The sequence below is a fragment of the Lissotriton vulgaris genome, chromosome 1_1, assembly GCF_964263255.1.
Source record: "Lissotriton vulgaris chromosome 1_1, aLisVul1.2, whole genome shotgun sequence".
NCBI classification, from domain to species: domain Eukaryota; kingdom Metazoa; phylum Chordata; class Amphibia; order Caudata; family Salamandridae; genus Lissotriton; species Lissotriton vulgaris.
Window position 1 is genome coordinate 1,939,399,986 of NC_141685.1, and position 23,616 is coordinate 1,939,423,601.

Here is a 23,616-nt window from a genome sequence, read left to right on the forward strand (position 1 = left end):
GGGGAAGTAACAGGAGGCAGCAGCGAGGCAGCAGAGCAGCTTAGCAGGGCAGCTCAGGCAGTCAGCGGGCAGGAGCAGTGGAGTGGGGGCGACCTCGCATGGAACAGGCTCAGCGGTCGCCCCCAAAATAAATATATTGTATATAAATTTATATACAAAATAAATCTGCTATAAAAGAGAAGTTCTACCATAAAGGACACATCAATCAGATGAGATGCATATTTATATTTCAGTGGGCACTTCCTGATACCAAATTTGCATCTGATATGGAGTATATTTATCAGAGCATGTTTCTCTGGTGGCAGCCATGTATTTAATTAATCAATGTGTTTGCATGTGTGTGATTGAGACAAATAGCATTGAGGAAGTGTTTTTGATGGAGCACATTTGAAGGGCTATGAAATCCAAAAATATGCAGATGTGTGAGACAATATTTTCTAGGTCGCTAATCCATTTTAAGAGGTCCAACGGGTATCCTCTGCTGCTTGTGTCTACAAGACAAATTCACTATCTCTCACTTCACTATGACGAATATAAGTTCATCAATGTGTTTATCCATTACCTTATTACAATTATACAAGGATGAAAAACAGAGATTCTGAGGTCCTTCTGCTATGATGAGGAAATAATACCGACTGTAGGGTTCTAATTCCTGAAAAGGTTTCCATACACACTTCAGGGAAGTTATCAGTCCTGCCTTCATGTACCAAAGTGGATGACCATGCCAAGTTAGATACACCCTGGAAATTTTGTAAGCAATTGAAGTAAAGTAAGTATTGGTTGTTGTGTCTGAAATGCACTACTGAGACAATCTACAAAGATGCCTTTGACTCTAACGTGGTAGATCGCAGATATGCATTTTTGAACCTTTTGCTGAATCCAAAATGCACCGGATAACCTGGTCATCATTCTTTCTGTGTTGGACAGGCTCTTCAAATCCCGACCAAACTTCAACATTTAAACTCCTAGTCCAAAAGACAATGTATTTGCAACTTTCTTTCAAGAAAAAAACAAGAGTTTGGCTATAATTTGAAAAGAATCAAGCAGATGTATGACACAACAGATACATGCCAAAATGATTTCCAGCATAGAGTCCTGATATGAAACTTTAAACAAAAGGAAAGAAAAAACACTGGAGAAAGGTGGGACTGAACTTTATTTAATATTACTAGCAACCTTTCAAACTCACATGTTTACAAGAGCCACACAGTGAGGAGGTTTAGAGTTCAAAAGGTACTACTTAGAATCTTTCTGCTACAAATTTGACAGTTTGTGCTTGTCTCAGTGACAGAAGAGAAGAAAGAACATCCGTCAAGTTCAGATTCTTGCAGGCATAGCAGAGAAAAAGAAACATGACAAATAATCAAATGTTGAAATAAGAAAGGAACATACATCTGTGGTTTTCTATGGCACAATCAGTGTCTTTAAAGTGCTAAATTTGGAAGATGATTATTAGGCTTACTGCAGTAGCTATGAGTGCAGACTCCAACTCCAGTGGCCCAGACTGTCCAAACAGAAGAGGCAACAATCCCTCTGCTTAGTGGCAGAACGTTGATCTGGAAGCACTCTTTAGTGCTTGTTACACGATAAGCATGGTGTGGAATTAATCCAGAACTGTTAGCACAGAGCTTTTTCCAGGAAAGGAAAGGCTGGCAGTCATTGTGAAGTCAGCGCTGTTTGGACTGAGGCTTCAGATGTGCAGGCGGTGGCTTAAGAGAAGTGTGGCTCAATGGTTAGAGCGGCAGACCCTGATGCAGAGGTCTTGCCCGGGACCAGGGTTCAATTCCGCGCCTCGGGCTCAAAAATTACACGGACCTGACAATTCTCGCCTCGGTGCCTATTCCAACCATGGAGTCCCACTCTGCAACTCTGGGCAATAGCTTGCTTAATCTCCACAACGGCCCCCACAACGCTAAGGATGCCTGGCCTCCACCTTGGGGGTGCCCAGGAGTGGACGCCTCACAGGGAAAGCCAGGATGGGTTCCACAGAGGTATTTGTACAAGCGCCTTGAGACCCCTGCGGGTGAGTAGTGCGATATACAAGTATCAATTTACTTAACATTTACATATGCTGCAATGTTTGCACAATTAACTTCAATTCCCAGCAGGCCATGGACTCTCACGTATACTGGACGGAAGACTACCATCTTGGATATTTGGGTATAACTTCCCTGATGGCAGAAGGCATCTTTGCTTGGCAATTGTGGTACCATATTTCTGCAGCCAGGATGTGCACTCAGATTTGCTTGTAAGGCATGTTGCTTCCCACTGGATGTCTACTGAAGGTCATTGAGCATACAGAGAAGTATTCAGACAATGGTGTTGTTGGTGGAAACAGACTTTGAACTTTCTTTGTCTGAGCATTCATGTAAACATTTCTTAGACTAGTTGTTACAATTTGCTAAGGGTTATTCTTTAACAGAGCAGAAAGACTACATTATATTGCTCATATTATGTATGAATATTAACTATAGGGTATTATAGTTTTAGTATTAGAATACAAATTGTCTAGACTAGGGAACAACAGAATATTAACATTGTTGGTTACTTTAGAGTTCTACAAGAGTCAAATAGAAACTATAACTCATCAAACCAGTGCATTCTGTGTGTGTTTAGTTTTCAGAAATTACAATTCCCACAACAGAGTACAAAGAATTAGTTGCATGAATATATTTTGAAAGTGTATCAGTTCCCTGTTACAAGTTAGCATACCCCCTTCAATGACAGTTAGTTAAGATTTCTCTTTGACTTCTAGATATCCACTGGATCCTGCCGACATCCTGGATTAAAACAAGTGAGGAGTCAAATTAGTGGAATACGTTTCTACAACTTGCCCTCATGTTCCTGAGGAGGTGGTAGTTATTGGAGGCAGGGAGAGATGCAAGTGTTCATTACTCTAGTTGGATTCCATGCATCCGGACACTTAGACCGTAGCTACCTCTGCCTCCTGTGTCTGCCCTTGCTTTGAGGAGGTCTTATATTATCCTCCATTTGGGTGAAGCCGAAATAAAATCTGCAGATGGTAATATTCCTTTATTGTTCTGCGATCCTCAAGTCTTGAACAGTTCTTTCCTATTACACCTCACATATCCCAAGTGATCTGCAGATCCTCATATTTTGAACAAATCTTAGCACAATTAATGTGGAGTAATTCACCAGTTTGCTGATGACTAAAAGTGCATTTTTTAATGTACTTTGAGAGAAAATGGCTGAAATGATCTAAAACTGATTTACATACAAAGTAGGATTAGAAATATATATTCCCATAACAAGCAAATTAAGAACAGCATGCACTTGCACACATAGTACAATTCAGCAAAAAGTAAAGATGCCACTCCATTAGCCAGGAACCGCAAGGGTTTTTTTCTGATGTTTAACAGAAAATGGTGGAATTTTGTTCTGATTAAATTTCTATAACTGAGTCTGCTGGTGCTTGTTTATTTATTTATTTGCGGGTTTGTATCGCGCTTGAAACCACTCCCGGAGGAGTATCTCTGTGCCCAAAAAAAGCAACAATAGCATATAGAGGGAGAAAAAGCCAGTCATGAGAAGGGAGAGTGTGATGGAAGAATACAAAGACCCTGTCACATTTTAAACAAGAAGGTTTTCAACTTTTTCCTTAATGTCAGATGGTCCGAACATTGCCTCAACAGGAGTGGAAGCGTGTTCCATAGCACAGGCCCAACCACTGAAAGAGCTTTGCCACCCTGCCTTGCCCTTCTTATCCTAGGGAGTTGTAGGAGAAGCTGATTGCTCGATCTAAAGGTACGGGCAGGAACATATGAGACAAATTTCTCTGCTAAATAGGAGGGTCCAAGTCCATGCAGACTCTTGTGGACTACACAACAGGTTTTGAATTTTACTCTCTGACGAACTGTCAACCAGTGTAGCTTTTCAAAAGAGGTTTAGAAGTGGACCTGGGGGGGGGCATTAAGGACCAATCTCGCAGCAGTATTTTGGACCACTTGAAGTTTGTCCAGTACTTCTTCATTTGCGGCTGCCAGCAGTCCATTGCAATAGTCTAATCGACTAAGCACCAGGGCCTGTACCAGAGTCTTTCGAGTGGAGTCGGGAAGTAGTGGAAATACCTCGCGGAGAAGACTTATCACGTGGAAATATGATCCCACTAGGCTATTTCCATGTTGTTTCAGGTATAGCTCATGATCCAGACGGACCCCCAGGTTCTTCACCAATTGTTTTGGCTCAGGAACTGGGCCAAGGTCAGATGGCCACCAATCTGGGGCCCATTGTAGCTTAGCCTCTCCAAACAACATGACTTCCGTCTTTGCCACATTACACTGGAGAAAGTTAGAAGACATCCATTGGGAAACCGCCTTCATGCCTTCGGAGAAAGATTGTTTAACCACCAAGGTGAGGAGTTTGTATGGGAAGAGTCATCAGCGTAGGACACTGGGATGAAAACAAAGGCTCTCATGATCCTGGCCAGGGGGGACACATAGATATTAAAAAGGGTTGGGCTCAAACATGAGCCCTGTGGCACCCCCTTAGTGATCTTAACCTCTGCTGACCGGAACTCACCCATGTTAATACATTGAGTGTGTTCGGACAGAAAGCTCTTCAGCCAGGCCAGTGCCCTATCCTCTAACCCGATCTCTGCAAGGCGTCCCATCATGATGTCATGTGATATGGTATCGAACGCTGCCGATAAATCCAGTAGTACCAGGATCACCGAAAAACCCTTATCCTGGTACATGCAGAGGTTGTCCATTACCGACAGCAGGGCCGATTCAGTACTGAAGTTTGGCCTAAAACCGGATTGAGAATAATCTAGGCTTCCGTTTTGTTCGATATAATTTGAAAGGTGTTTGTTCGCATGCTTCTCCATGATCTTACTTGGGAAAGGGAGCAGAGATATGGGTCTAAGATTGGATAGGTCTGTCCATGGGATCGAGGTGTTCTTCCGGATTGGTCTCACCAATGCCCTTTTCCACTCACGTGGAACGCAACCTTCCGCAAGCGAGCGGTTGATAAGGCCCTGAATCTCAAGACCCAGCACCTTACCGACCACCGGCATGTTTCTGGCTGGAATCTGATCTGATGGGCATCCACTTTTTATTTGTCTCACCATGTCCACCACCTCCTTCAGAGAGATATCCGGGAACTTAGGGAGTGTATAAATTCTGGCTTCTTCTATGACGTAAGATGGCATTCTAAGCTGTCAGATGGGTACATTAGATACATTATTATTTGATTTTTTCATAGATCTTATCTATTTTCTCTGTGAAAAAGCATGATATGTCATCACATAACTGCTGGGAAGCCATATCCACGCTTTCACAGGTAGTCGGTTTAACAAAAGTCTCCAGAATCTGATATAGTGCTTTAGGAGCTTTGTATAGTGCTTTGCCATACCCATCAAAACTCTGGTATCATAGAGCCATTCATTTCATAGACTAAACAATTTGAGCAACCTCTCACAGCCATACAATAGGATGATAATTCCCAAAAGGAAGTATCCCTCGAACTGTGTCATAGAAACAGCTTGTTTCTGTTTGGTCCTTTATTGAAGCTTTACAGGATGTAAACAGAAGGTAGAGAAATGTGGAACTTCAACAGCTTCACCATTTGTCTGCATTTCTTTTATGAACAGTAGTCAGTGGGTTTGTAACCAGCTTTATATTAGTGACGAGAAGTGTACTCATGTGTCCCATTCCCAGAAATGCAGAACACCATCCACACAGATGGACAACGTGTATGTGAAAGGCATTTAGATCAGGTGTGCTCAAGAGGTTTGTTTGGCTCCAAGAGGAGTTTAAGCCAACAAAGTTTGGGTTTGGAGATTGTCTTTTGTGTTTATTAAAGCTGCAAATATGCCCTAATTCCCAAGTCACTGGAGTTCTGGATTCCAGAGACAGACAGTAAACTGTTGCAGGAGATTAACTGGATATCTGCAGCCTACGTTCCTGAGCAACATTTTCATTGAACAGGGTCACTAACAATATGGCCTGAAGATGTGCAAAAATAAAGAAAGTTCTAAATTTGAACTTGAAACCTCCATAGAATGGAGTTAACCCTAAACTAAAGCCAACTGATTGGCTGCGGACCTTCAGTTCACTTTCAAGTCTTTTTACAAGATGTCCATGGTTGACTGCAATCACCCATAAAATGTATCAACGTTCCTTTAGTCCAAATCTGTCAGACGTTGTTAGGTTTATCAAATTATATTTTCTGATTGATTGAGTCATCATGTATCTAAGCAGGCAGTACCCAGCTTGGATGTAGCTTCCAGATTAGAAATCCATCGTTTTTTCTATGTGAGACGAAGCTAGATAAACACCTAACTAACCTACAAAGGACCTTTAAAGCTCCAAAGTTGGGCACTTGGATTTCATTACAAGACCGAAAGCTACATTATGCAATAACTTTTATTGCTCCCCAGACATGCAGCCCTTTAAAGTGTAACAAATACATCATAAATAAAAACATTCCAAACCAACTATCTGTCTCTTTTATTCACTGCTCTCCGGACAGTTAAGTACAACTTCTTCCTTCTCCTATACTTTGATGTATGTAGAAGCTTTTTCTTAAGACTAACCTCATTTTTTTCGCAGATTGGTGTGAAGGATAAGCTTTTTTTTAAAAAAAAACAATTTATGTATAAAGGGAGTTCATCTTGGGACCATTTACCCCCTGTTTCTATCTTTCCTAGTCTGACACCCCAGCCTAACTTGCACGCATCAGATACCAGAACGTGATCCAAAGTATTTCCGATTATTGCTTTCCTATTCCAACTGTCTAGGTTGTTCTGCCACCTTAGGAGGTCCTCTCGAGCCTCTTGAGACAGGGAATGCTGTCTGAGTACCAAAGACCTTTCTTCAGGCCTAAAGATTTTAGTCTTTGTAAGACCCTGTAGTGAAGGGGACCTGGTGAAATTGCTTGAATGGATGAGGATAAGAGCCCTACTACTCTTGCTAGTTCCCTCAAGCTCACTGTGTCTTTGGATAAAACATAAGAAATCGACGTATTACGGGATCAGTACCAATAGAAAAGTCATTTAACAACCAATGCCCTGCGGAAATTGCTGATCTGTAACAATATCTGTTCTATAACATAGCCCTGAATTAAAGAGGTCCCCTAAGTAGTTTGCTACTTCTACTACAGGTGCGTCCACGGGATCCATATCCCGTTCCAGGCACCAACTACACCATTTTTTCCATGCACTGGTGTGTCTTCTTCTGGTTCCCAGAGCCCATGACTCATCCAGTAGGCTTTTAGCATCTCCTGACAGGCCTGAGTATCTTTATGAACACCAGAAATCTTCCAGGCAAGAAGGTTCACGTTTCCTTCTAAGAGAAGAGGGTGTACCTCTCCTTCTAGGCCCAGAAGAAGGTCTAAACTCCCCGGGATAAGGCGTGGTACTTCTATCGCTAATTCCATCACACCTGGAAAACATATTTGAGAGTTCCAAAAGGGAGTAATTAGAACAATGCGACAATGCTCCATCTGAACTTTCAAGAGAACTCTCTGGATTATTGCGAAGGGAGGGAAGGCATAGTAATTCAGTATGTATCAATGTTGGAGAAGAGCGTACACTGCAGATGCTAGGGGGTCTGGTCGCCAACTAAAGTACTGATCTAAGTGGAAGGTCAGTCTGCTGGCAAAATATCTATCTCGAAGGGGCCCCATATATCTTGAATTCTCTGGAAGGTTAGAGGATTCAGTTTCCAATCGCTCGAGTCTCTTAGGAACCTTGAATTCCAATCTGCCCTTGTGCTTAGATGGCACAGAATGAATTCTGCTCTCAGAATTATTTTCTGACTCCAGCAGAAGTACCAAATCTTCTTGGCTAGATCGGCCAGAATCCTTGACCTTGCTCCTCCCAGGCGATTGATGTAGGAGACGGCGGTAAAAAACATACACTAAAATGCCATGAATAGACATGACGTATCTTTTGGTCACTGATGACATTCCATTAGTGAACCCTTGTGCAAACATTAGCCCCTAAACATTGTTCTATTTGCTGCTGAGAGCCTAAAGGAACTGTAGGGTTTTGGAAACTACAGATTCTAAACAGGTTTCTCAATGCTCTGATTAATTTTTGCTCCTAATTCTGCATTCATACCTTTCTACGTCTGGTATCCTGATTAAAACAATTGCCGAAGTTGAAGACAACTTTATGAAAGTCTGATTTTGAAATCTTACATTACTTTTTAGATTTCATGTTTTTTCTTTCGATTATTGGAAATATTTTAATGATTTAGTTTTCATTAATATTTTAAGGTTATTTTTACCTTTACTTTTTTTAGTAGTGGATATATTTTCTTTTTGTTTTCATGTCATGTTGATATCATGCTTGATAACATTTGTACTGGTGTTTATTTAATTATTTGTGATCTTGTATTGATTTTGAATGTGGCTTCATGTTACAATTATTTTTCTAATAGATAAATTGGTTATGGTGATTGAAGTTCTGTATCACCTTCTGTACTGTTGTAAAGTTTGATAAACATGGCACTTGCACACATTATCCTCACATCAAGCATGTCGCTGGAACCTGTTTTGGCGCTTTACAGTGTCTGCGGCCTATTTTTAAATTCTTTGACGCTGACACCAGGCAGATCATAGTCCAAGCCTTGGTGTTGACCAGATTGGACTATGCCAGCTCCCTGTTTCTGGGTGTGAATCAAGCTGAGCTAGCCCGCCTTCAGCGGGTACAAAACGCGGCGGCCAGGATGCTGGTCGGCCTTCCTAAATTTGTCTCTGCTCGCCGCACTATCCATGACCTCCACTGGCTTCCAGTAGGCCAAAGAATTAAGTTTAAGGCTTTGTGCCTTACTTTTAAAATTCTCAATTTGGCCTCCCATCCTATTCTCACCCAGACTATTCTCCACTATGTCCCCTCAAGAGCCCTTCGGTCTGCAGGGTCCAACCTAGCCATTATTCCTCGTTTTAAAAAGTCCAGAATGGGTGGACGTTATTTTTCGGTGATGGTGGCTACACTATGGAATTCTTTGCCTGCATCACTTCGTTCCATCCCAGATCTGTTTCAGTTTAGAAAACTACTAAAAACTCATCTATTCTCCTCTGCCTAGCTTCAGTGTTACTTGGTCCTTTCTGTTGTGTTGTGTGTTTCATCTCCAAAAAAGCGCCGGGACGCCTCTTGGCTGCGGCATCTGAGCGCTATACAAAATAAAATAACATAACATAACATAACATAACATAACAAGTAAATCTTATTCCTCAGGCATAACTGTTGGGAAGGACACCAATGTTACACTCATCCAAACATGCTCTGTGAATAGGATGATTGGTCATCACCCAGCAGATCAGATCAAATGTGCTCACTCTTTATTTGTTAAACTAAAAGGGACTCTACATCCTCTCACAGCTGATTTGATAAACAATAGATATTTTACAATATTACTTTCCAATAATTGCAGCATTTCCTGTATAAAACTGGGGTCCATGGATAAGGAGTGAAAGGATTTACATTGACTACCTTGCATTGATTTCTAAGGAAAGACACATACATCTCGATTTAGTTGAGCTGCACCTTTTGGGGTAGAATGAAACAAAGGTGTTTCCACATTAACTTATATTACTATGCACTGAAGGTATTGTAATTTTTTCAAAAATCCTACCTGTGCCCAACTTCCTTCCTCCGATTCTTTCTGTGTTATGAGCAGCAGCCCGTTGGTAAATTAAAAAAAAAAGCATTAGCCACCACAACAAGTAAGAAGCTTGTAAACAATACATCTCATTCATTAAGTCACACACACATATTGTCAATGTTATGAACTGTGGGCGAATCAATACAAATAAAGGTTTTTGAAAGGAAAGATAAACACAATCAGCATTTTAAATAAAAACTTAGAGATGCTAAATCTTATTTAGATTGTAAAACAGATACAATACGCAGATAACCTGTAATATACTGTGACCGATTTCAAAAACTGTGCTAGGACAAGTTACTTTATGGCTATTCATCAAACTACAGTGCAAAACATTTTTTCAATCAGTGACCCAGAAGTCTCAGGTTAGCCAACCAATGACTATTGTGGATCTGAGTCTACAGACTCAGAAATAGCTGTTCTTTCTACTCCCTGGGCTTACCCTTATGGAATGCCATACCCATTCATGTGAGACTAGATAGTGACTACCTGAAATTCAGACCATCACTAAAGGTCCAACTTTTCACCCACACATTTGGATACTAACTGTGCCTCTCTTCTGTCTTCTTTACATGAATTTAGTCTCCAAACACATGGCTGAGACTGGCCTACATCAACAATCAGTGTCAGGAAGCTGTCTCTTCAAGGATTTACCATCTTTTGGGACCCATCTGACTTGACAAAGGCTACCTTAACACCAGTAACTGATTGACCAACTTTAGACTGCACCAGCTCATCACATTGTATAGCGCTGTCACTTGTCTCTCATCAAAGTGCTCTGAGACTACCATTTGGTGTTTTGCTGTGTCAAGTAAATATATAAAATAAATAAGACAAAAATCTGAGACCAAATTACAGCCCTTTCATGAGACAGTGAACAGTTCTGCACATGCACCTGGGCAATTTTGCATCACAATTTTCTCTGACTGACCAATTTTTGCTACGAGCATGAAGAGATACACAAATGTTATTTTATGTTAAGGTTATCTGTATACCACACGTATACTGAGGTTTATTGGTGCTGAAATAACCTTTACATTTCATGTGCTGAAACTAAATTATTTAGGAAAAAATTATATTTTCACCTGGCTTCTCAACTGGATAAGAAAGGATAGTGAATGAATAGCTATTATTGAAGAGTTAAAAAAAATTGGCAGCAGCCATGGAGAAAGCATGGTCACCAAAAGTGACTGTTCTATTTTTATCAACTTTCATGAGACATCAGTCAGTGAATCACAGTTTTTTGGAAGCTTTGACCATTTAAATTTGACAACCATTAAATCAGGAAATTGTTGATGGACAGTGAACGATAAAATAATTTACTTACCTTCGATAATTCTCTTTCAGATCAATGCTCTATCTGACCACAGATTCCTCACATTGTGAATATTCCCTGGCCCAGCCTGGATCTGGAAAAAACAGAAAACAATGCTCCTGTGTGTTGGTAGGCGGTGCCAAGTAACCCTGCGTCAATGCTGTTCCACTCCAGAAGTGGCAAACAGAGCTGCATGTAAGTGCCACCCATGTGCTCTGACGTCAGTTTCTTTCATGTACTCGTCTGCGCCTTCTGACGAGGGTCCATCAGTGAACTGAAAGAACAAATGTGCTGTTTCCTAAATGGGGCTATTTACAGAGAGAAGAGACCATGTGTTAGACCTGACATCCTTAGGATGGTCTTCCCCTAGACTTTTTGCCTTTTACCTGTTTTTTTTGCAGATTGTTGGACTTAGGACTCTGAGCACTTTACCACTGTGAACCAGTGCATGTGCTTCTCCCCTAAATAAGAGCATATTGGTGTATACCTGATTGGCATATTAGATGTACTGGTTAGTCCCTTGTAAAGTGGTATACCATATATCCAGGGCCTGAACTTCAAATGCTACTAGTGGGCGTGCAGCACTAATTGTGCCACCCACTTAAGTAGCCTTTCAAACCTGTCTCAGTCCTGCCCCTGTAGTGTCTTTGTTTGCAGTTTACTGCATCATTAACATGGCATTGTAAACCACTTGCCAATCTTTAAACTCCCCTTCTATTACATATTTGTCACCCCTAAGGTAGGCCCTAAATCACCCAAAGGGCAGGGTGCTATGTAAGTAATAGGTAGGAAATGTACTTATATGTCTTGTGTGTTCTGGTAGTGACAAACAGCCTATATCATGTTTCACTACTGTGAGGCTACCCTTCTAATAGGCAAGCATTGGGAATTCCTTAATACACTTTTAAAAGCTGTAATTCCTGATGAAAAATGAGTATCTTTTCCAAGTTTCATGTCTTTGGAATGGTATTGATAAATCCTCTTCACTGGTGAAGTTGGATTTAACATTAATGTTTTAGAAATGCCATTTTAAAAGTGGACATTTCTCTGTACTTACTGCTCTACGTGCCTGACAGCCTGTCTCCAATACACGTCCAAGGTGGATGACAGCTACACTTTGTGCATTCTCTCTAGACAGCCACAAACACAGGAAGGTGAGGCTCATCTGCATTTTGAGAACTCATTTGCATTCTGATAGGTCTTCCTGGGCAGGGAGGAATGAGATGGGCTGATACATACACTTCAATAGATAATTTCTTGCCCACACACAAAACACTGATTTACCCCCCACAGATAGCTTGGCAGACAGGACTGGGTTGAAAGGGATCCTTGTACAGCTCAGAGAGCTGCTTTGAAGTCACCTCCTACATCAAAGATACTTTTTAGGTAACATTACTGGCTCTCTGGCCTCCCTAAAATCAAACATTTCTGTAGCATTTCTGATTGTTGCCATGCTGCTCCCTGACTCTGCTGAAGAAGAGCTGGTCTCTGCCTTCCCACCAAGTGATCTCCAAGGGCTTGCTGGCATGCTTACTGCTTGTTGAAGGCTCAGGACGGAAAAGAGTTCCTGCAATTCTGCTGGTGCTGCTAGACTCTGCCTTTTGTGAGTCCTACTCTTGCCTGGGGTGCCCCACTCCAGGTTCTGAGCATCATAAGTGGGTTCTGCAGTTGCTTTGCTACAAAATCGACACAGTGATGACTTTGCACTAATTGGAACTAATGCATTGCACTAACTGGAACTAATGCATTGCCCTTCGACGCCAATCAAAAACATTATCTCAACATCGACCGACAGCGCAGCCCAACCTCGAAGCAATGCCTGCATCATAAAGGGGTTCTAGACCGGAGCTTTCATTGATTGTGCGGATTGGTGCTGACGCTTCGCCTCCATCCACTGGATCAATGACAACATGGTTACCCCCTCGACTCCTTGCACAGAAGCTTTAATGTTAACACTTTGCTCCATCCAAGGTACTTTGTTAGCAGGACTTGTCTGATTCCTGTAGATCGCCTGTCCTGGATTACAGTCAGCCTGAACTTTGGATTTACACCACTCTAGTGCGACCTCAAGTAACCTTTTTGGGCTATTGACTTCTAAGTACTGTTTTTGCATTCGATCTTTAAAAATTCATATCTCGACTTCTACTGATTGAATTTAAATTTCCTCTTTAGATAAGCCGGACTACTCTGTGGGAATCTACCAGAGGGTGAACAGAGCCTATCTTTAAGAGTGTATCTAGCTTACCCTGACTAGAGTGGTGGTTCCTGCCTGGCCTGGGTGCATACCTCAGCCAACCAGGAATCCTATTTCTAACACCATACCACAGAATGTGCAGGCTGGAGGGTGATGAAGAATCTATGGTTATTATTTTTTTTTTTATTTGACTCATTTGTAAGGCACACAAAATATCCCCAGGGGGATCTCTTGGTGCCTGAGAAGGAGGCAGATGTGAATTGAAATATAATATTCGTTTATTAGAATAGCCAGGTCTTAAGCAACTTTTTGAATTGTGGGAGATTTGAGCAGGCACAGATGTGTTCGGGAAGTTTGTTCCAATGTTTGGGGGCTAGATGAGAGAATGCACAACCCCCCCTTTTGACTTTCCTTATTCTTCCACTACAGAGTAGGCTGCGATCACTGAACCTAAGTTGTCGTCCAGGTTGATAGCATCTAATTGTATTAGGTAAGCCGGGCCGGTACCTAGCAGGGACTTAAAGACCAGGCAAAGTAACTTGAAGCTAGCTTGTTTCCTTACAGGAAGCCAATGAAGATAGCGAAGGAGAGGGAGGGAAGGGGTTCGTGCTGGTTTGCTACGGGCAAGACGGGCTGCAGTGTTTTGCACCACCTGCAGCTTAGATAGCAGGTCTTCCCTAATTCCTACCAACAAGGAATTGCCGTAATCAAGGCGACTGATAAGAAGTGACTGAATGAGAGTTTTTCTAGTGTTCAATGGAATCCAGGGAAAGATCTTTCTAAGTAACTGCATGGTCGCATAACAGGTCCATACAAGACTTTTCACCTGCTCTTCCATTGAAAGGTTATTGTCAATTCTGACCCCTAAGTTCTTAGCCCACCCTCTTGGGGCAGGTGCTTCTCCTAATTCTGTCTGCCACCTGTCCGCGCTCCACAATTGTCCTGCCTTGCCAAACAACAAAATCTCCCTTTTAGAGGAGTTAAGTTGCAGAATTCTTTCTCATCTAGCTAGCAATGCTCGTCATTCACATTCTAAACTTGGCTTTGGTTACTGCAGGGTTTTTCTCTATCTGTACTATCAGCTGCGTATCATCAGCATAGGATATGGTTTCAAACCCGTGATTTCTGATGATTGAGGCCAAGGGGGCAACATATAGATTGAACAGTGTGGGGCTCAATATAGAGCCTTGTGGAACCCCCTCGTCCACCATAGCTGTGTGTGACACAAATGAGTCCAACTGGACACATTGTGTTCTGTCTGACAGAAAACTCTGAATCCAATCAAAGGCCAGGACTCTGAAACCAATCTCTCAAAGTCTGTTCAACAGGATAAGATGAGAGATGGTGTTAAAGGCTGCCGACAGATCAAGCAGTAATAGCATAACTCGAGAGTCCTTATCCAGTGACATCCTTAGCGTATCTGTAACCTCTAGTAACACAGCCTCAGTGCTGTAGGATGCACGGAAGCAGAGTATCTACCAAAAAGAGGCTGTAACTAGTCTCTCTGCTGGATACTTCTAACTGTAGATACTGCATCTTTCAAATAGACACAAAAGCAATACCTTCCAAGGTGGTAGGACTGTGAAATGGCTCAGACAAAAAAAATTCTGTAAAATGAAATTGACAAATTCCCATCCAGATGGACCAGACAATTAAAGAAATAGTACTTCATGAATGTGTGCCGTGATTTCCATGTAGCTATCTCACAGACATCCAGGAAAGGCACTCCATTTGCCAATGCAGTGGTAGAAAAATTTCCTCTGGTGGAATGAGCCCTTAGATCTTGCGCAGGAATGAGCCCTCAGACATTCTGGAGGCTGCTTTTCAGCTAACACATAGCAGATCTTAATACTTTGCAATATGGTCTACTTCTGCACTAGCTTGCCTATCTTTGCCCCAGGAAACAAAGAGCTGGTTTTCTACTTGGTGTTCCTGGGTGCAGCTGATGTAAAAGCTCAAAGCTTTCCTGGTCTCCAATTAATGGAGTCTCTTCCTCTTTTGTGGGATGAGGGTAAACAAAGAAGGTTGAAGAGTGATAGCTTTAACTTGAAAAAGACATGACCACCGTCGGTAGGAACACAGCTTGAATCCTAAAAAAACAGTTTGTCTGTATAAAAGGTGGTATAAGGTGGCTGAACCCAGAAGGCCAGAAGCTCACTCTGATGGTGTGCTGAGGTTATTACAACAACAAAGCCAATTTTTAAGGAAAGAAGGTGCAATGTACAACTGTGCATCAGTTCGAAGTGGGTACACATGAGAAAAGTGAGAACCACACTTGGCCTGTAATGGGACCAACTGGCAGGTACCCCACCAGACCACAAACCTTGCCTAGCATCCTGCATACACACATTTCAGGGAAAGGTTTCTGGCAAACAGGATCATCAAACAATCAAGCAGGATTTTTAGAGCTCTGCTAATCACCCGGCGCTGAGAGCTATGCTGCTTGGGTGGCATCAGTTGAACCGCCAAGTCTTGAGTCCCTTCCTAAATTCTTGCAGAGAGGTCGCTATCCGGAGGGGGAGGCTCTTCTAGGACTTTGCGGAGTGGTAGGAGAAAGAGCTTCCTCTACTGTTGCTTCAGCGATTGCAAGGGTGTGGGCGAGGTAGAAGGAGGTAGAGCACAGGTGTCTAAATGGTTGATGGAACCTCAGTTGATGGCTGATGTATGCTGGCTAATGATTTTGCAGGGCTTTGTAGGTGTGGGTCAGAGTCTTGAATTGACATATTTTTTAGACAGGGACCCAGTGGAGTTTCTTGAGCTGTGGGATGATGTGCATCCATTCAGGGAGGTCAAGGATGAGTCTGGCTGCCGAGTTAAGTATTGCCTGTAGTCTTTTCAGGAGGTGAGTAGTGATTCCGCCATAGAGAGCATTGCCATAATCCAAATGGTTGTGAAGAGGACTTGAGTGACAGTACATCTGGTGCTGGCAGGGAGACATTTTAAGATCTTTCGGAGCATGCGAAGGGTGAGGAAGCAGGTGGAGGAAACAGCAATAATATGTTTTTTCATGGTGAGTTTGATTTCTAGGATGATGCCGGGGTTCCAGGTGTGGTCTGTGGCAGTGGGTGAAGGTCCAAATTCTTCAGGCTACCAGGAGTTGTTCCATGGGGAGGTGTAGTTTTTGAATATGAGCACTTCTGTTCTGAATTTGTCTGTGCTGAATTTGAAGCAGTTGTTTTGCATTCAGTTAGGGATGTTCATCATGTGCAGGTGAAAATTGGCCCTCGTGGTGCATGAGTCTTCAGACAGAGAGAGCGGATGAGTTGGGTGTCGTCTACATAGAATATGGTGTTCCGTCTGTGGGTCTGTCGATGTTGGCTGGCGGGGTAACGGATGTGTTGAACAGGGTAGGGGTGAAGATGAACCTTAGGGGACGCCACAGATGATGTTATTGGGTTCCGAGGTGAAAGGTGGATTCTCTGGGATCTTTCAGTGAGGAAATATATGATCCATTTGAGGGCGTCCTCTTGAATTCTGATCTGATGAAGCCTCTTGATCAGGGTGTGGTGGGACACAGTTTCGAAGGTTGCTGAGAGGTCGAGTAGGATTAGGGAGACTGTTTCTCCCTGGTCTAGGAGGGTTCTAATGTCTGTGGCTTGACTAGAATGTTTATGGTGCTACGGTTGATGAAGAATCCGCATGAAACCAGAAGATTGCTGCTCTCCAGGTATTCCGCAAGTTGGTGGTTGAGTGCCTTTTTGAGGACTGTGATGGGGAAGGAGAGCAAAGAGATGGGCCGGTAGTTCTTGAGCACCTTGGGATCGGTGGATGCTTTCTTGAGGAGGCGTTTGACTTCAGCGTGTTTCCATTCATCTGGGAAAGTGGCCAACATGATGCAAGTGTTGAAAATGCCAGTAAGCTTGTCGCTGATAGGCTTGTTTCTGAGGTTGAACATGTGGTGGGAACAGGTGTCCATGGGTGCTCCTGAGTGTACGGAGTGCATGATGGATGTTGTGCTCTCTGTGGTTAGTTGGTTCCAGGTGGTGATCTGGTGGTTGGAGTTTGTGTCTGTGGGAGTGTGGAGGCTGAGGATGTCTGAGGCAGCAGGTTGAGCTCAAAGTGTTTGTAGATGGTGGAGGTCTTGTTGTGGAAGAGGTCCGACAAGGTGCCACAGATTTCTTGGGTAGGGGTGATGATGTTTTCAGTTGCTGACAGGTTGAGAACTCCTTGATGATGCTGAAGAGAATTTCGATGTGGTAGGAGCTGGCTTTGACACGGTTAGCTAGGGCTTTCTTTTTCGTCTCTTTCAGCAGTTGGTGGTAGTGGTTCAGTGATGTCTTGAAGATGGTGCAGTCTTATGACTCCTTGCTGTTGTGCCACTTTCTTTCTAGCTGTTTGCAATGGCGTTTAGTGGTTCTCAGGTCCAGGATGTACCAACTGGCATGTTTAGTGAACCTCTTGAGCTTGGTGAGTTTGATGGGGGGAACTCTGTCAGCACAGTCAGTGATCCAGGTGGTGAAGTTCATGATATCTTGTTCCAGGTTGGTAGAGGTGTCCAGGTGGGAGGTGATAAGGACGTTGGTCCATTGGCTGTTGGATACCTTGTTCCAGCTGCAGTGTGGGGTGCTGGGCCTCTTGGTGCCAGGGCTGGGGGCTCCTATGATAGTGAAGTGGATGATTGAGTGGTCTGCCCAGGTGAGTTCAGTGACATAAATGTACCTAACTCTGTTGCTGGCTGTGAAGATAGTGTTGAGCGTGTGTCTGGTGGGTGTGGCGGGGTTGGTGACCAGTAGGATTAGGCTGATGTTCTTCATGATTTCGAAGAGGTTGACTGTGTTGTCATCATTAGGGTCACTGAGGTAAAAATGGAGGTCTCTGAGAAAGATGTTAAGTCTGGTGTTGATGGCTAGTGGTGCAGCGAAATCAGGGATGGGGTTGCAGAAGCTGGGGATGGTCCTGAAGGTCTGTAGTCCATTGTGCCCTTGATGGGGGTTTTATCATCTGTTTTGGATTGAAAGTTGAGGGGTTCCGTGATTGGGTTAGTGTCATCTGCAGCAGCAGTGCAGCGGATGGTTTCTTTGTGAATGATGGCGGGTCCACTTCCTTGTTTGGTGTGCTATATTGTAGCAGTTGGGCATGGCCGTGGCGTGGCGATGACATTGAGAACCTCAGAATGAAGATCAAAGGAGAGCAAATGTCACCGGGAAATCTCCACATATGGAGATGCAAGCTGTGCAGGCTCGGTGCAAAACCCTGCTCTGCTGTTGTGACAGAAGATCCTCCCAAAGCGACTGTCTGATTGGAGGAATGATGCTCAAGACCAGAAGTTCTGGACACTGAGCTCTACTGCCCCAGTCAGAGCCACTAGGAGGATTTTCTTCAGAGCTTTCCAGTGCTCCACTCTAGGCAGAAAGTATCTCTGAGAGCCTTCTAGTGACCTCCAGTGCCCATGTGCTGACATTGCGCATTTTATTTTCAGTGGTAGAGAAGAGATCGAGCCAGGGTTCTGCACACTGTTGGAAGATGTCCCATGCCACCTCTGGGTGTAACTGCCATTCATGGCCCGCTAAGTGCTTTGGGCAGAGTTTATCCACCTTGGTCTTTGAAGATCCGGTCAGGAGCTGTACCGCAAGGAAAAACCCCAAAGGATAAAGCCAGCTCCAGAGGCCTCTTGGCACAGGGCCCAAGAACCACCCAGCCCTGCTCGTTGCAGTAGCGCAAGGTGATAGTGTTGTCTGTGAAAACTTGCACCAGCTATCCCATGAGTGTGGGCAGGAAGGCCTTCAACAACAAGTGAATTGACCACAACTCAAGCAAATTGATATGGAGGTGTGTTTCCGCCGGAGACCAGAGATCATTAATCTCGATCTCACTCAAGGGCATCACTGTTAGACCTGTCAGCCTTAGGGTGGTATTCCCCCATACTTTTTGCCTTCCTCCTCCATTTTTGCTTATTTTGTATTTTACTGGCCTTAGGAATCTGTGCGCTGCCAACTATTGCTAATAGCATGTGCTCACTCCATAAAACATGGTAACATTGGCTTATCTCCCAACTGGCATATTTCATTTAGTTATAAGTCTCCCATACCCTGCAAAATACCTACACAGGACCTACACAAGACCACGACTGCTTCGATTTGAGAATGGGGAGACACTGTTTTAGCTTTCTGATTCGCAAACCAGGGCTACTTTTATGTTTTGGTGGTCGGGCCTATTTTCCATCCCAGGACGACCCTGGGAAGAAATACGGAGAAAGACAATAAGTAGGAGAGACAACGATAGAAGGAATGTCTGAGATAAGGGAGGGCATCCGAAAATGATGTGGAAGCGCGAGAGAAGATAGGAAGTGGAGGGGAGAGGGACGGATACCTGAGAGACAGAGGGTAAAAGACAATAGGCTGGACAGCGAGTGCAAGAGATGAAATAGAGACTGCACTTCAGAGAAGAAAATGATATTCTTTAAAAATGAATGTATTCATATTTACATGATTCACACACTGCTTAGAAATTAAATGAAAGGCGACTAACCGTTTTGGCAGGGGCTGCAAGAGTTTCCATTTCCTCGTGAGTCAGCCACACGTTACCTGAGGGCTAAAGCCAGAGTCCAGTCGAAGATGGTGAATCCACAAAGGTAAGCAGTGGTAAAGAAGAAAGGCAGCACCACTGTAAGTTAACAGCGCACAGCATCAAGACGAGCTCAACCTTATGCATGACACAACTGAGACAACACTATGCATTCTGATATACTTCATGCGATCGACAGTGAAAACTGTCTTTCGTTATCTGGCTGCTTGTTTATGCATGCTGCTGTTCGAAGCATCATTGAACAAACATCACGCGAGCGTTGATTTTATTACGGTACACAAAGGTTCTGTCTAAACATACATATCATTTTTTTTAAAACGGTTGTTTTGCATTTTGCCAAGACTTCTCAACTTGATTATCTCAAACAAATATCCATAAGCAATGCCACAACTAAGAAACAGTGTAATGCTGTCACGCTAATGGACGCTGTGAGATACGTGGCGCTTTGCAAGACAAGAAGAGAGGCATAACAAACATTTTACAGTCTTCTGTAGTTTTTAGTCAATTTTATGGACAACCATAGCCTTAGTAATACTAATATATTAGCATGCAGCTGGGTTATTTCAATAGACATTAAATGTTGCATAGGACTGTGTGAACTTTATTTTACATGAACACAGTTTCCCATTATTTCCAAAATATTAGCACACCCGAAATCTGCATAGTTTTCTACATTTCCTTTATTATTGCTCCAAAGTGGCTTTTCTGGCGAACTATCAATGTTTTTGATGCTTGGTGCTGAAAATGGGTCTGCCGTTTATTTGTGAGCGAAGTAAAACCATTTTCCTCGCTATTTTGAAACTGGAAAGTTGTAGATTTCCCCCCCTCAAAACAATTAAAGAGTGTAACGAAAGTTATGATTATAAAGTAAAAATATAGACGCTTAACAATTTCCAATCGATCGGTAGTCATTTTATTTTTTGCAGAAATTACTGGAAATACAGGACAAAAAAAGTCTACATTTCTGTGCACCACTTTGGCATCGTTGTAGCTGACCGGAATTCGGTGCATGAATATGGGGGCCCAGATTCTCCAATTCTAGCTGCTTTCACTGCACCTACACTCATCCATGACAAGATTTTGTCGCCAGAAGGGGGAATACACATGTACCCAGAAAGCAGGTGGTAATTATCAGTAGGTCTGGGAGTGTTGGTGCGTGTCAGAAGACGAAGAGAGGCAATGACCGCTTTGTTCTCCAGTGGGTGGTAGCATTGTCTTGCTCCTATGCCCCGCCCTTTTCACCTGCAGTTTTACAGATCCGCCCTAAGTAAAACCATGTTCACTGTTCCCTCATCTGATAATCCTGGTGTGGGACTAGCCAGCCATTCAGAATTGAGGGTTCTGTGTAGGGGTTCTGAGTGTGCAAGAAGATTGGCGCTTGTGCTGGTAGCGGTAAGTGATTGATAAAAAGTAATAACTATATGGCGGTGCTACAGGTCAGAGGAGACCCTAAAACCTCTGTAGGGAGAGACAGGGACTCACTCAATGATTAGAACAAATAGTCCAGTGCACACGTAAAGATTAAGATATGGTCATGATACTCATGGTAACAAAAATAACCGCTTTCAATGAAACAAGGTAGACAAATCTGAAGTGTTTTTTCAAAAAATGAAATATATTTAGCCTTCCCAATAGGAAGGATGACATCAAAGCAAATAACCAGCTTACACGTGTTTCGTCATGCGGGTACTATACCCGTGACTCTTCAGGGCTTTCAACGGTTTTATAGTCATGGGTTTGATATGCCAGTGACAATTCTGACCCGGCAGGTACGGGTTGTGGGAAAGTAAATCCTGGTATGGTATTGCATCCAGTTGAGAATGCATAAGATGGTTGGGTGCAGCCGCCTCTATGTACGTCTGTGAAGTAGTGCTTCAGCATGGACTGGTGGTTTCTTGGGTTTGTTTCGGAGGGAACGAACTCAAGAAACCACCAGTCCGTGCGGAAGCACTACTTCACAGACGTACATAGAGGCGGATGCACCTGACCGTCTTAAGCATTCTAAGCTAAGTAGTCCGTCATGCACTCCTCAACCTGCTGCACTACTGAGGGACGCTGGAGCATGGTTTCCTGCAAACGCCAGAATCGTCGAGAAACGCGCCTTGGTGGAAAGGTCAAGGAGAGGCACAGAGCAGAATGATCAGACAATGGACAGGGAAAAATCTCAACCTCGCTTGCGCGCTGTGTAAACAGGTCAGAGGTAAAGAAGTAGTCAATGCGATTGCAAGTTTTGTCCGAGTGTGATTAAAACGTATATGCCCTGGTGTGAGGGTGTTTATATCTCCAAATGTCAGTGAGCCCGGCATCAGTCAAAAGGCGTTTCCCAGCATTGGACAAGGTCCCCGTCTGACCCCATCACCGACCTGAATGGTCCAAGTCCCCATCTAAGACCAAATTAATGTCCCCTCCCAGCAAAACTGTCCGATCTGACAACCCTGCAATGTCCTGAATTACAGTTTTAATGAAACCCTCCTAGCCATTATTGGGAGCGTAAACTGAGGCCAGCACAAACGTGTGAGTGTCTAATGTAAAGGTATAGGCCAGAAACCGCCCCTTGATTTCAGCTTGTTTGCTACCCACCCGGCCCGGAAAGCAAGATGGCAACCCCCGCCTTTTGAGAAGTAGCAGATTAAAACAGTTGAATCGGAAATGCCGGTGATCGAAGGCACGGAGTGTTCACCATAAGAAGGTGTGTCTCTTGAATTAAACACATGTGGGCATCCGAGCGCTCTAAGTAAGATAGCAGTGCTCTGCGTTTAGTAGGACTAATAAGGCCTTTCACATTTAAGGACACAATATGGATGTCAGTGAGCATGCGAACTGAGAGGTAAGGCTGCCGCAACTAACCCATCTGGCTCAAAGACCCAGGACACATACAGAGGCCCAGGTGAAGAGCATGGCTCAACAGCGGAGGAGGAGGAGAGAACCCCATGAAAAAAAGGAAACATCATAAAACAAAAACCCTGAACCAACAAATCCAGAATAACTGTCTTATGCAGAGTTCACCAAAGTCCCAGGCGAGCCGCCTGCGGTGAGACGTGGGATGGATAGCAGAAGTGCCCGCTACCCCCCCAGCCTGGAACCAACCCAAGCCACTAGAGCAGTCCCCCAGGAATCTGAACGAAAGAAGCAGAGGTGGACAACATGCTAATAGAAAATGGCCATATCAGTCAGTGTAAGTGAGGGAGGAGTCCTCCGATAGGGAGCGGAGGACCGCCAAACGTTCTTTGGCCATAGCTTTGGTGTCTGGACGAGGAATCGCCGCGGGTTCCCCACTCTCCTCCAGCGGCCACTGTCCTCTCACTGAGCGGGGCTAGCTTGCTTCTCAGGGCTGTCACGTGTCTCCTCTGGGATGCGCAGGAGAGAGGACGCCTCCTCCACAGTGAAGATCTGGCGAAGCTTCCCCTCCCACTTGAAAATTAGCCTAAATGAGTGCCCCAGGAGTATCAAACTGTAGTATCCTGGTGCACTCAATGATTAGAACATGTATTCCAATTGTAAACAAGTTTAGGGTAGGTGCCACATCCGACGCACGTAGTCAAGCCGTGCCTTCGATAATGGTCAACGTAGAGTGTGAAGGGGAACTTCTCACAAGGGTGTGCGCTCTGGTATGCTGGAAACCATGTGGTTTTTTAACATTTCAACATCAAGTTGATGTAGAGTAATCAAATCATAATCCAAAAGTTCTTCTGAAATGTATTTCAATGTTTTCATTCACATTGCCTTAAGATCAATAAGTGACTTGATCAATTAACGTAGTTTTCAAATACCCAATGCATTTCGGGTCTATAGCAAGGACCCTTCATCAGGGGTCTGTGGAAAAAGCATAATACAGGATCAAAATAAATACTCCCTCACATAAAGTCAAATCAACAGTAATATCAGCATGTAACCAGCGTGAAACAACAAAAAATATGTGCAGCGAACTTCGAAGCAAATTAGTGTTGAAA

The 23,616-nt window shown here is 43.5% G+C and overlaps 1 protein-coding gene across 1 annotated transcript in view; it reads right to left on the reverse strand.

Annotated features, from left to right (window-relative positions):
- PPFIA2 (PPFI scaffold protein A2) overlaps positions 1 to 23,616 on the reverse strand; it is a 1,928,138-nt gene that overhangs the window by 113,319 nt on the left and 1,791,203 nt on the right. Inside the window, exons 24-25 of the mRNA XM_086919614.1 lie at positions 19,610 to 19,672; positions 9,603 to 9,632 (exon numbers count right to left, since the gene is read on the reverse strand). Coding sequence (XP_086775740.1) covers positions 9,603 to 9,632; positions 19,610 to 19,672 — 93 coding nt within the window. The remainder of the gene's footprint in view (positions 1 to 9,602; positions 9,633 to 19,609; positions 19,673 to 23,616) is intronic.